The sequence below is a fragment of the Pipistrellus kuhlii genome, unplaced genomic scaffold (assembly GCF_014108245.1).
Source record: "Pipistrellus kuhlii isolate mPipKuh1 unplaced genomic scaffold, mPipKuh1.p scaffold_m20_p_3, whole genome shotgun sequence".
Classification (NCBI taxonomy): domain Eukaryota; kingdom Metazoa; phylum Chordata; class Mammalia; order Chiroptera; family Vespertilionidae; genus Pipistrellus; species Pipistrellus kuhlii.
This window is the reverse complement of record NW_023425529.1, coordinates 44,423,664-44,437,666: the sequence shown is the minus strand read 5'-3', so window position 1 is coordinate 44,437,666 and position 14,003 is coordinate 44,423,664. Positions and strand designations below refer to the sequence as shown.

Genomic DNA, 14,003 nt, shown 5'->3' with positions numbered 1-14,003 from the left:
AATATTCTGGTCCCCAAAGCACATTCGTGTGTTATTATCTACTTAAATCTTCCAACACCCTGAGAGGTAAGGAGGAATTCCACATTACAGCCAAAACACATGGAAGCTCAGAGAGCTTAAGAATTTCCTCAAAGCCACACAACTAGAAAGAGTCCAAATTTGAACCAGGTTTTTCAACTTTGGTTCTATCGCCCAGGTGGATGAGTCTAAGCAGCTTTCCCAGGGGTGACTCTGCTTTGAACATCACCTGGGACGGTCATGAGGCCACCTGCTCCAGCACCCGCTGCCCAAGGCCCTTCTGTCCTACTCGGAAGAACAGGTGTGGAATGTGGAGACAGAAACGAATCAGCCTGATCCCCGTGAAGACCTATGAGGGGTCCAGCCATAGAGAGGAGGGCAGACCTGGTACAGGATGCCGTGCATTAGAGGGAAGATTCAGGGAAAGGTGGCAGAGTGGCAGTGTCTGGTTCTGGGAGCTGTTGCCCTCAAAGGAATTTCATCAGCTTTCACATTAGCTGCGGCTCCTAACACCTCGGCTGTCTAGCTAACCTCCCTAGGAGCAGGGACCACATCCCCCAGGTCTGTGCTCACTAAACTTGAAAAGAATAGCAACCGTGTTTCCAATAAGGGTCCCACACACACACGGGAAGGCAGGGGAGTTAGAAGGAGCCAGCATCCCAGAGCCCCCAGGAGCCAGAAATCAGTGCTTAGACAAGAAGAGCCACTGTCCCACCCCGCAGTCTATAAATATTTCTCTAGGAGGTAACAGTTTTGAGTACCTCCTCTCGCTGGTGGTTTTGGGAGAGACTCAAAGGGCCTGTTTCTTCTTAAATAGTCAAAGGAAGGTGCCCAGAGCACGTTCATAGCAGTCAAGTTACCCCAGGTTAAGGTTCTCCATCCCTAGCCAGGCAGGAGAAAGTGGCCAAAGGGGAGGCTCCCCATTACCCACAAGTGGCTGTTATTGAGGCCACTGAAAGTTACCTGGTTTGCAGGTTTGAAAGCTTTGAAGCAGAGTCTTCTGGGCTGGAATCCAGAAGGCTCTAAGAGACTGTGCTCCCCATCTTCAGGGAGCATGGTCAGAATGGCCCCTCTGTTCTGACCCACCTCCCAGGCAATGCTGCTGGGTGGGTTTAGGTTCACCTAACGCTGTAGTCAGCAAACGGCGGCTCGCAGCCACATGCAGTTCTTTGGCCCCTTGAGTGTGGCTCTTCCACAAAATACTACGGCCTGGATGAGTCTATTTTGAAGAAGTGGTGTTAGAAGAAGTTTAAGTTTAAAAAATTTGGCTCTCAAAAGAAATTTCAGAGATCAATCAAAGGACTTATGTGCATACATATGAACCTAACCAGTGGTCGAGGACAATAGAGGGGTGGGGGTATAAGTGGGAGGAGCGGGTTTGGAATAGGAGGTTGAGGACAACTATGTGATACTTTAATCAATAAAGAAATTTAAAAAAAAGAAATTTCAATCATTGTACTGTTCATATTTGGCTCGGTTGACTAATGAGTTTGTCTAACCTATCAGCCTCCTGAAACTCAATGATTTTTGTGACAAGGGACACTTCGAGGAGCCAGGAGGAAAGAGGTGATAGCATCTCGTGGTGTCACCCAATCTGGGCCCCTAGCACTCCCCCCTGAGACAGGGTCCCTGCCTATATTCCAAACAGCCACGGAGACTGTTGTGGAGTTCACATCCATCTCCGGGTGTGGGTTGAGGCCATCTCCCAGGGAGAGTATGAGAAAATTAATTGCTTAATGCATGTGAGCGAGCTTTGAAGATGAAAAGTGCAAACACACAGTGTTCCTAATAACATCTTCAACACTTTTACGCCGTCCCAGAGTCGCCGCTGAGCTCACCTTTAAGACGAGTCTTTGGGGAGTTGCTGGCAAACTCCCCAAGCCCATAAACAACATAAATGCCTTTTCACTACTTTTATGCCTCCAACCCTCGCTCTCCCCTCCAATAAAAGGACCAGGAAGGACCAGCGAGGCCAGAGGAACCTGAGCAGCACACCCACAGCCCTGAAAGAGGCCCGCTGGCTCACGCTCAGCTCAGACCCACACCATGTCCTGCCGCTCCTACCGGATCACCCCGGGATGTGGGGTCACCAGGACCTTCAGCTCCTGCTCGGCTGTGGCCCCCAAAACCGGCAATCGCTGCTGCATCACCGCCATGCCTTATAAGGGGGTGTCCTGCTACCGGGGGCTGACCGGGGGCTTCGGTAGCCGCAGCCTCTCTCACCTGGGTGCCTGCGGGCCCCGCATGGCGGTAGGCGGCTTCCGCTCCGGCTCCTGCGGACGCAGCTTCGGATACCGCTCAGGCGGCGTGTGCGGGCCCAGCCCGCCCTGCATCACCACCGTGTCCGTCAATGAGAGCCTCCTCACGCCCCTCAACCTGGAGATCGACCCCGACGCGCAGTGCATCAAGCATGAGGAGAAGGAGCAGATCAAGTGTCTCAACAACAGGTTCGCTGCCTTCATCGACAAGGTCAGTGAGGCCCAGGATGGTCCAGAGGAGGCTCCAGCCCTGCCCTCCCACGGGAAGGTCCTGGTCTGTTGGGGATGCAGCATGGGAGCCAGGCATGAGACAGCGAGGGAGGGAAATGCAACCGTTGTGGGGGGAGGAGGGGGTTGATTTTCACTGTTTAATTCCAGCAAAGTGTATTGAGGGCCCAGAGCGGTCCAGAAATCAAGTCTGCGGTCTAATGTGCTTGTGTGCTTCCTGAGATAACACGGGAGTATCAGAGCTGCCCCTGAAAAACTGGACTGGGTACTGGGTGTTGGGTGCTGAAAGAATGGGGACAACAAAAGGCATGTGGCTCATGGCCCAGACAGCACAGGAAGCGGCTGGGCTATGGCAGGGAGCCCCGTGCCTCTCCCATCCTTGCTCTGCCCCATCTGCAGTCTGAGACCTCAGACAAATGGTGGTTGTGGGGATTTATGGGTTCAGGCATGAAAAATGTGGGCACATAATGTTAGCTGTTAGGATTATTTTGCAAGGATGGTGGTGAGCAAGGAGGTGCGACCGCTATCCAAGCAGGCTCAGCAGCCTCTTTCACGTATGCCAGGCTGGGCCTATGGAAGGGAAGGAAGCAGGCTGATGAGAGGCAGCCCACTGGCACTGTGTGATAAATGCCACCCATAAAGGCCACCTCTGGGCCTCCCTTCGCACTGGCTTCTCTGGCGTCCATGATGCCTCACTCTGGTGGCGTACATAGACCCAGGCTCTGAGGTCTGGGATCGGGGGCTCCAAGGGTGACAGGGTGACCTGTTAACACTTTCTCTGTAGTGATCTAAGTTAATCCTCAAACTGACCCAATAGAGTATATTATCTTTACTTTTTCAATAACAAATTGAAGCTAAGAAAGTTTAGATGAGTTATTTAGATGCACTGTGGTGGGCAGGTGAAGTGGACTCCAAAGATGGCAGATCCTGGCTCCATCAATCAATGCGTGGCAATAAGCTGGTGATTTCACACCAAGTACAGTTTCCCCATCTGTATGTGGATGGCAATAACATCTCCCCACCCCAAGGATTGTAAGGATTAAATAGATAGAGAAAGAGTAGATAGATATAGATATAGATATAGATATAGATATAGATATAGATATAGATATAGATATGTAGATATAGATGATATAGATATAGATGCTATGGATATAGATGGATGTGTGTGTGAGTGTGTGCATATCCTAGCACAGGCCCTGATACTCATAGTAAATATTCAGTAAGTGTCTCATAAATTAGTAAATGAATTATAATAGTTTATTATAGTGAATTTGGTAATAGTTAAGCTAGTGAAGCACTTATCAATACTATATATGTGTCAGGGATTAACTTGTTCAATTTTCACTACTTTAAGGAAAGTGCTATCATCATATCTCATAGAGATGAGAAAACCAAGCACCAAGAGGTTAGACAACTTTCCCACGTAGAGTGGCACACCTGGGGCTTGAACCAGACTTTTGGCGTCTAGCCCGAGTGCTTTCCCTCACACCCACTCAGCCTCCCTCTGGGGGAGCCAGGGCCCTGGAGTTGCAGACACTCAACCCCATGGCTCAGCACTTGGCTGGACCTGGCTGTTCAGGGAACATCCAGGCAGAGGGCGCTCTGTGTACCATGCACCCCCCAGACTCCCCACCATCTCTCTTTCCACACCCTGAGCAGGTGCGCTTCCTGGAGCAGCAAAACAAGCTGCTGGAGACCAAGTGGCAGTACTACCAGAACCAGCGCTGTTGCGAGAGCAACCTGGAGCCCCTGTTCAATGGCTACATCGAGACGCTAAGGCGGGAGGCCGAGTGTGTGGAGGCCGACAGCGGGAGGCTGGCCTCGGAGCTCAACCACGTGCAGGAGGTGCTAGAGGGCTACAAGAAGAAGTGAGTCCAGCACAACCAGAGGGGACATAGGGAAAAGGTGAAGGCTTCGCCCACAACCTTCTAGAAGCCGCTTCTCTAAGATTCCTGCCATCAACAGGAGCTACCTAGATCCCCAGGGAATATCCAGGAGAGACCTAGATTTCTTTGGATTCTTTGGCTTCACCCTCACCGCTGGGAGGTCCTGTGGGTCTCAGAGCTGGTTTCAGAGGAGTGAGGGGAGGAATCCCAGTGGGATCTGCAGCTATCTTTGTTTCTGCCCCTCCCAGCTCACCTGTATGACGTGCTCTGTGCTCGCCCAGCCCAGGGCATTAACTCTCTCCGGATCTAGACTTAGGGAGTAGAGAGGGATTCCCTAATCTCATCCCACAAGCAGACCTGGGGTGGAACAAGCTAGGCTACACAGCGCTAGCTCCTGAGTAACACACACAAGAGAACAAGAGGAGAACAAGACAACATTTGCAGGGAGTTCATCCCCTTTGACCCCCGGAAGAGCTCGCCTGGGAACTGAGCTGGTATCTTAAGCACCAACCCCTCAGCTCTGCCCCTCTGTTGCCCACACTCAGGTATGAAGAGGAGGTGGCTCTGAGAGCCACGGCAGAGAACGAGTTCGTGGTTCTAAAGAAGGTGAGGGGACTGGTCACCGGGCAGGCAGGGAGGGGCACCCAGCTGTGAAACCTCCACTGGGTGCGAGGTCACCACACTGAACACAGAGGCACCCTTCCTCCATTGGGCCTCACACACACACCCTTCCTCCCCTCTCCACCGCCAGGATGTGGATTGCGCGTACCTGCGGAAATCGGACCTGGAGGCGAACGTGGAGGCCCTGGTGGAGGAGTCCAGCTTCCTGAAGCGCCTTTATGACGAGGTGAGGGGGCCCCTGCCAACCAGCCAGGGCAGTGGAGGGAGATGTGGAGGCTGGGGCGGGGATGGGGGGGAAGACAAAGGTATGTTGTGTGCATGTGTTTGCATGTGTGTGTGTTATATAAGAATGAGAAGAGCATGTACACACAAGCAAAAAGGGCATGTGTGTGGCTGTCACAGACATCTGTATGTATGTGGAGTTGAGAGTCTGGCATACATGTTTGAGGACTGGATTGTGTGTAGCTGGGCCTCTCTATGTCTGAGCACTTCCGCATGTTGCAGTGTGTATTGTGTGCCTGTGTGGTCTGTGCCCATGTCATTCTACACAAGGATATGAAAGCACATATGTGGGAGCAGGGATCAGGGTGGGTTTCTAGTTAGACAGGCATCTTAATTAATGGGAAAATCACTAGTCCTGGCATTAAAACCCCAATTCCCCTGGCAGTTGACTTTGAGTTAGGCCTTTTTCATATGCTGGGCCTCAGTTTTCCCATCTGTTAAATCACAGGCTGTCCCCAGCTGGCCTCTAGAGCCCCTTCCAGCTTTGCTGCTTTATGGCGTGACTGTGTGTGAATGAAAGCAGGTGGGAACATGGGGAGCAGCAGTCAGGTAGCTGTGTCCTTCCGGAGAGTGGGCAGTGCCCCCAGAGGTGGAGCACATGGCACAGACCAGGCAACAGAACCACATGCATAGGCTGTTGATCTCCTAGGAGCTCCAGATTCTCCATGCCCACATCTCAGACACCTCGGTCATCGTGAAGATGGACAACAGCCGGGACCTGAACATGGACTGCGTCGTGGCTGAGATCAAGGCCCAGTACGATGACGTCGCCAGTCGCAGCCGAGCCGAGGCCGAGTCCTGGTACCGCAGCAAGGTGAGTGGCACAGGACACCTGCCTCCTAGACATGGCCGCGGGAGGATGTGAGGTATGTATTAGAAAAGGCTGCTTTTGTCTGGGGATTCTAATCCTAGGGATGGTAACAGAGGCCAGACAGCTCTCAGGGTGAAGGGGCAGAGCAGGGCTGCCATGGGTGGTTGCACAGGCTCATCACTGAACAGCCTGCACTAACATCCACGGTGTCCTGAATGAGGGGGATGTCTCATCCTGAGCCTCAGGGGCATCTCTGCTTCCCCTCAGTGCGAGGAGATGAAGGCCACGGTGATCCGTCACGGAGAGACCCTGCGCCGCACCAAGGAGGAGATCAACGAGCTGAATCGCATGATCCAGAGGCTGACAGCCGAGATTGAGAACGCCAAGTGCCAGGTACGGGTGTGGGGAGCACTCAGGTACCGAGCACAGGCAGACGGCAGCACCAAGCCCTTTGCCCTCTGGCCCTGTGAAGCAGGCTTCACAGTGTGCACGTGACCCAGAGAGTGGGCAGGGGCTCTACCACATCACACACTTTAGCCGGGATGAGCTGTATCACTGATGACCCTCTTCTTGGCCACCCTGTGACCACCCCCAAAGAGAGATGGTGAAAAGCTTACCCATCTCCTCCTTCATGTGTACATCCCATTAACTACCTGGTCGTAGGGAGTTAACCTGCCTTTTCTCTGGGACCTTCCACTCCCTGCCCTAATCTATCAGCCTGGGAAAACTAAGCTGTGCCTTCTCTCTCATCCTTGTCTTCACTTCTCCTTCCCCGCAGCGGGCCAAGCTGGAGGCTGCCGTGGCAGAAGCAGAGCAACAGGGCGAAGCAGCCATCAGCGATGCCCGCTGCAAGCTGGCCGAGCTGGAGGCCGCTCTGCAGAAGGCCAAGCAGGACATGGCCTGCCTGCTCAAGGAGTACCAGGAGGTGATGAACTCCAAGCTGGGCCTGGACATCGAGATCGCCACCTACAGGCGCCTGCTGGAGGGCGAGGAGCACAGGTGGGGCTAAGAAAGACCTGTGGAGTGTAAGGAGTTTCTGGGGGATTAAATTTCCTTAAGCCAAAGTGTGAGCTGCATTGCCACACACCACTAGTGCAGGTCAAGCTTCAGTAACAATTATCAAATGCCTATTATGTGCTCAGCATGTGCTAAGTGCTCACCATCTGATGAGGTAGGAATCGTTTTTCCCATCCAAAGATGAGGAGTAAGACTCAGTGTTTGGTGACTTTCTCTGGCCACACAGTTAATAAGTGCAGTAGCCAGGACCTGCACCCAAGTCATGTTCTTCTGAAATCCATGGTCCTTGAGCAGCTGCCCACAAGAGGCTGCAGGCAGGCTTGCCCATTTTAAGGACAATGCGTTCTATACGTATGCACACATACCTGTGCGTAGTAGCTCTTCATTGACTACAAAGCCCTTTCACATACACGGGTGCATGTGATTTGACTGCTTTCTGTTAGCCCAATCATACTACCCAGCATGGCTCTGGTCTCCCAAATAGAAAGCAATAGTAGAGTTCATAATCTCACCTACCTCTGCTGAAAATCAGACCTTGTCTCCGTGGTCAGAGAACAGTTAAAGAAAGTGAACCTTCAATACAGACTTGGGGGAGCACTTCCTGCTTCTGGGGGTAGGATCTGTACTCAGGATGGCCTTCTCTGTGCCCAAGCAAATGTCATCTCAATGAATCCAGCTCAGTGTCCAAAGTTAACCATTTTCTTTCTCTACAGGCTGTGTGAAGGTGTGGGCGCTGTGAATGTTTGTAAGTATCTGCTGGAAACCCCCTAGAAAATGGCTTTGTTGATGGGCAAAGCTGAACCCTACAGACTAGCCCCATGAATTTGGAAAGTTCCTTTCATCCTTCCCTGGAGTCTCACTGGGGACACGAAGGGTTGAGCATCCTCCCTGGTGGAGAAGTGAACTGCAAGCCATGGAAATGGGGCCAAGCAGCTTTGCCCCTCGAGTCCCCAGGGTACCCTGGTCCTTCTTGCCCCAGTCCCCTAGAAGGGCTGAGAGGCTGAGAGGAGCTGGGCATGAGTTATTAACCACTTTGAGGAGGAGGAAGCGCCTGCCATGTGGAAGCCAATTGGCATCTGTCACGGGGTTGGTGAGATCCTGGCGGGCCCCTCACCCCAAGGTGTCCCCTCTTCCCACAGGCGTCAGCAGCTCCCGCGGCGGAGTCACCTGTGGGGGCCTCACGTGTAGCACCACCCCGGGGCGCCAGATTGTCTCCGGGCCCATGGCCACCGGGGGCAGCATCACCGTGATGGCGCCTGATTCCTGCGCCCCCTGCCAGCCGCGCCCCTCCAGCTTCAGTTGCGGGAGCAGCCGGTCTGTCCGCTTTGCTTAGAGTCTGGGGCCACCTGCGTCCGTATGTGCACAGATGGTGGGTGAATGGAAATGTGTGCTTGCTTCAGGAATTTTCCACATGTTCCTACTGGGGGACAGACCCTGGGGCCGTCTCGCCACCTTCTCTTTTTAGGGAGTTGTTTCTTGGCTTCAGTTAGAGTCATTCCCAGCCTTTCACTGAGGTCCAATTTAACTCAGAAATGCCCGTGGCCAATTTGCACTGTTCACCAAGCTCTCTGAGACATTACCAGTCACCAGGGTGGCTGGACATCATGGGAACTTAGCCCTCCCCTGGAACAAGAAACAAACCTAACCATCCTCAGGTCTCCAACTACATGAGAATCCGAGAGGAAGTCCCCTTACCCCCCAATGTACCCCGCAGCGCCCTCTGCTGGTTGGGAAGGTTTCTGCAGGGAGCACCTGCCCTGTGGTTGTTTTTGTGTGTTATGCTAGTCTCTCTGACTGGACTGCCTTTCTCTGAGTTAGCCTTTCTCTGAGTTAGCCTTTCTCTGAGTTCCAGCCAGACTCGTCACGTGATCTCCCATTGAGAGGCCCCTTAAGGGGAGGGAAATCCTTTTGACTTTAGACAGGTATTGCTATTGAATGCACTTTATACATTTCAAAGAAAACTCCACAGTTGCTCCAGATCTCCCTCTGCTCGTGCAGGAGGGGGTCTGTCCAACATGCAGCAGGTGGGATGTAGAAGGTTAGGCCACTTCCTGGGTCCCTGGCTTGTTACGACTGTCTGTGGGTGGCTTGCCTTCTGGGTTATCTCGATCGGTGTTTCAATAAACGCTGCTGCGATGCAAGGATATGTGAGCTTATGAACACAGTGTGCATTCCGACTCTCAGTTCCCTCCTGCCCCATCTCCCGCTGGCCAAGCCTTTCCAGCCCCACCCCCACCCATTCAGTGTTTCCCCAATTCCCCAGTGATTCTGCCTGTTCCTGTTCACTCCATAGCTTGATTCTAACTCAGTATTCCTCAGTCCACTCAGGCCTGGACCACAGCTCCAGCTCCCCTCATGACCTCTTTCTTCTTGATCATACCCTGTGTACCCCCAGCAGCCAAAAGTCCCATCCCAAACTCATCACTCTCACCCCTTCCCGCCTGGTTCAAACCAGTTCCCAGCCCATATGTGGGCTCCTTGTGCCAAGCACAGGCTCCCTCCATCTCCTCTTTTCCCACCTGCTCCTCAGCCTACCCAGTGCTGATCTTCCTAGATGAGGGCTCCACCTAATGGAGACTGATCTACCCTCTGAGGCCACCCAGGACTGCGGGGACCTGATGTGGTGGGGATCTCCCTTTTCCACGTCCTGCACTGAAAGAGAGATGAATGAACCGGTTCTAAGTGGAGGTGACCATGGATTGAGAAATATTAGAAACAAAGAAAGAAGACACAAAAAAATAGATTTAAAGCTGGGAGCTGGGTAGGCTGCCATTCTGACTGCTGGAGAGATAACGTGACCCCTCTCAGCACATTTATTTTATTCCCCCAATACCAGGAAGTAACACCAACTTATTTGTATTCTTAAGTAGGCCCTAGCATGTCTGGATTTACATATCTATTCCCACCCCTGCTGACACCTGGGCTAATATGAAGGCCAAGCTGAAAACATGTCAGCCATCTTGGGGAAACATGTTCCCAAAGTGTGGCTCTGCCTGCACCTTGAGTTCAGCTGAAGATAATTAAGAAAAACTGCCCATGTGCCTTCCCAAGTGGCCCTCTACAAAGGACTGTCCCACATGGACACATAGGCCATCCCACACCCCCCTCCCATTTGCCTTTGCTCATTGCTCTCTGTGCTCTCCCTCTGCACCCTCCCTTTCACGAGCATACATCCCCCTCCCCCTGAACCACAGTGTCCAAAACCCTGAGGATCTCTGGTTTTTGTCTTCGTGGCTTGGGGCCAGGGATGTCATTGGGTGTGCCTGGAGTCTGAGTCAAGCTGCAAGTTCCTTGAGGGCAGGAAGTGTCTCCTCCTGGCTCTGACACTCAACTAGTCCTAAGATGTGGCTCTGGGTCATTTCAGGCCTGAGGTGGATGGATACATGCAGGCAGCTGGTAGAACAGGAGTTATATACATCAAACCTCTTAGACTCACCTCCATTTATCCTTAGGAGGTGAGTCCAATACACTGTTCCACACAGATGTTCGCCTGCCAGCCCCCCTCTGCTGCCCCATCCCCAAGCCTTTCCTGGGAGAAGTTAAGTCATTCTTATGAATCCTCACTTCAGGCCCAAAGACTTGCAACTTCACAGGAGGCAGTGGCCTCTTCTGAGTGCTCAGCTGACACCTGTTCCCCTCCTTTCTCCCACCTGTCTGGGCCTGAAGGTTATAGTCATAGTCACAAGAGGCCAATATTCCATTTGGGGCACCTCATTCATCCACAGGAAAGGGTAAATCTCAGGGGCTGAGAAGTCCGGAGATCAAAATTTGAACATTAACTCTTCTTGTCTGAGGGACACCTTTGGCAAGAAGTGGGCTCCATGCTCTGGCATCAGCCTGCGGACGTGGGGACCCTTTCCAGCCCTGCCACCTCCTGTTGTCCTAGGGTGCTGGAGTAAGTCTGGACTTGGGGAAAACACTTTGATGTAACCATGAGTCTGGGCCAAGCATAACTAAAATGCCAAATACACCCCCCCAAATATGGCATCATGCATTTAAAAAGTCGAACAGTCAGGAGCTTAGAGTATTAATAGGCTTTTAATAAGTTCCCATGCTTGGTGTGCAAAGACCAGTCCACCGATCAGTCAGCCAGAGGCACCGTTGTTTTGGAGATGGAGGTTCCCCCGCAGCCCTCCTTGCAGCCAACCGCAAAATGCAGAGCAAACTCCTCTGGTTCAAGGATTCTGGGGCTCCCATAGCCTCTCCTGATAAAAGAGCTTTTCCCCATGGAAAGCAAAAGGTGCAATTCAAGGGTAACTATGAACTAAAGTTTTATTAGAAAAAAAAAAACGAATTTAAAGGAGAGGCCCAGTGGTCTGGAATCAAGAGTTTAGGGAAGTCAGAAGAGCAGGCGGCCCAGATGATAAGGTTGGCCCATGTGGGTGATTCCAGCGCTCTTCCCTGGACTCCCCTTTCCTGTGAAACTCCACAGTCCAAGCTAAAACCTCCATCAGAGAAAATCAGACCTTCTGTCTGTTTTCTACTCTACTTCAACTATTCAGTTTCCCCAAAAAAAGTACACAGGGTCCCCAAAGTATGAAGAAGTATGCAGGACAGTCCTTTCAAAAACTCGGGGAGGCGTGGGCTTTGGAGTCTCCTTTTCTCTCTGAGGCAGCCAGCACTCCTAGCCAAGTCTCAAGTCACCTCCACTTTGGACCATTGTCACCAACACCCACTCCCAACTGGCTCTGGCTCCCAGCCCAGTGCCTCCAACTGCCAGAGGCTAAAACCAACAGTAGTTAGCATATTAATGCAAAAAGACCCATGGGAAAGCCAATGGAGTTTGATATTCAGCATAACATTACCCTGCTGTGGGCTTAGTAGTTGAAGGCAATTCCCTAACCTGATAGTCCTTTTACTTTTTACCAAACTTTACCTTTGATATGCCTATATGCACTGCTAAGGGCAAATGTGTATGCAAGTAAATAAAAAGCAAAGGGCCAGAAGTCAGTGAGCTTCTCCTCTAGAGTGAGGTTTCCACCTGGCTCCCATGCCTTCTAAATTCATATTTCTTGTCTAGTGTTTTCATTTGTACGCAGCCCCTTCTTCAGATCCTGAACCCTAGTAGTGATGGATGTGGCATCCAACTGTCCCCTGCTTCCATAGTTGGGATCTCAGGAAGCACAGATTGGTGTCATTACTCACTGGAGCCAAGCATAGCGACAAACTGGAATTAACCACATGATCAAGGAAATCGCTCTGCAATGCACATGGACACAGGAAATGACCAGCTGGAAATTCCCAGTGTCACACCATGGCCACCCTCAGGAATGTGGACATTAAGAGGAGACAGAATTGAGTGTTCTATTCACTAAAAATTAGAACAATGAAGACACCAGCACCAAGTTCTGCCCTCTTTGTGTGAGGGGACCTGCAGTGGGAGAGGGTTAGCCCACAACTGCCTCACACCACCCTCCTTCCTCCTGGAAATCCCCACCCATTTCTGCTTTGTTCAAAAACAAAGGGACACCACACACACACACACACATACACACACACACACACATACACACACACCACCACCACCACCACACAATATGACCACTCTTGTTCCCTTGGTGCTATTGCACAGTGGTGGTGAGAGGTGAGTAGCCAGAGGTTGAAGAGAAATGGAGGCAGCACTCAGAGGATTAAAAATTGGAGAAAACACCAGAGGCACACATATGTATATACACATCCTGCATCAGCACCATCAAAAGAAAAGGCAATCTCTCCCCTATGCTTCCCCACAATCCTCCCTGGGGCAGCCCTTTGAACCTGGTTTTACCTCTTGGTGGGATCCAGACCATGATGTGCCCAGAGTGCAGACCCTCTTGGTCCAGGAAGCAGAGACTAGGGGATCACTATCCTAAGAGAAATCTTGGTCCTCCCAAGTCCAAGAGGACCAATGTGCTCCCTGAGAACACATTCTGGAAACATCAGAAGAACTGCATTGCCAGGGAGAACAACTCAAAGGTTTTTCCATGTCTTGAGATCAAATACATATTCTTACGGCAAAATATCTTCTACACATTCAGGTCTTTGTTTTAATCTTGTTTTTTAATCCCAAATCAAATAAGCTGGGAGAAGTAGAATTTTTCCCATAAAACAAGTGAAATAAACTTGCCCATCAGAAACCCCTCTCTCCACCTCATCACATCTCGGGGGATACCTTTGCATCAGAGGGGACTCTAAACAGACTTCCCCAGGTGGCACCTCTTGGGGACTGTCAGTTCAGGAATAGGTCAGAGACTGAGTTTACCAAATCAATGCCCCCTTCCAGGCCATTGGGGAAAATGCCCTCCAACCAGAGGTCTGAGTTTTAATTCTGGGTTCCCTTAATATAGGAGGCCTGTATTAAGCATCCCATAATAAGATCTATCCAAGATTCTTAGAGAGCAGAGGCTATGGGGAGATGTTTCTACAAATGTTTCCAGGAGGTTCCTTTATGTCACTTTCCATCTCTTATCTCTGCAATGTGAGATTAGTGAGGCAGGATCCGTTAGAACCTCCTGTCCAGGAGCATTCTGACTTGCCTGGAGCAAAAATTAGGGTAAGACAATGGAAAGTCTTGGGGAATTTTGGCATTCTCTAGACCTCTGCTTGCATCCTGGCCTATCTGTGTGACCTTAGTAAAGCTATTTAACTTCTCTGGGCCCCAATTTTCTTATCTGTAAAATGAAAATAATAACACTGCTGCTATGGCAATGATTGAATTACATACATGAGATATTTAGCAGCTGCTGGGAACAAGCTCCCATCTCTCCCCATTTCTACCTTTGTCTCCACCACACCCAGCCTGATGTCTTATACTGGCTGGCAGAAGAGAAATGCAGAGATGAACCTGACCCTGTGAGAATCTGGAGGAAAATCCCCTCCCCAGTCAGAATGACCTGACCT

The 14,003-nt window shown here is 51.3% G+C and overlaps 1 protein-coding gene across 1 annotated transcript; it reads left to right on the top strand.

The window, feature by feature from the left end:
- Positions 1 to 1,909: 1,909 nt before the first annotated feature.
- On the top strand, positions 1,910 to 9,270 carry LOC118728392 (keratin, type II cuticular Hb5). Its single transcript, XM_036454870.2, has 9 exons — positions 1,910 to 2,487; positions 4,167 to 4,375; positions 4,939 to 4,999; positions 5,145 to 5,240; positions 5,946 to 6,110; positions 6,375 to 6,500; positions 6,886 to 7,106; positions 7,838 to 7,869; positions 8,264 to 9,270. Exons 1-9 carry the CDS (start codon positions 2,065 to 2,067, stop codon positions 8,455 to 8,457), a joined length of 1,527 nt encoding a protein of 508 aa, XP_036310763.1. The 5' UTR covers positions 1,910 to 2,064; the 3' UTR covers positions 8,458 to 9,270.
- The last annotated feature ends 4,733 nt before the right edge of the window (positions 9,271 to 14,003 follow it).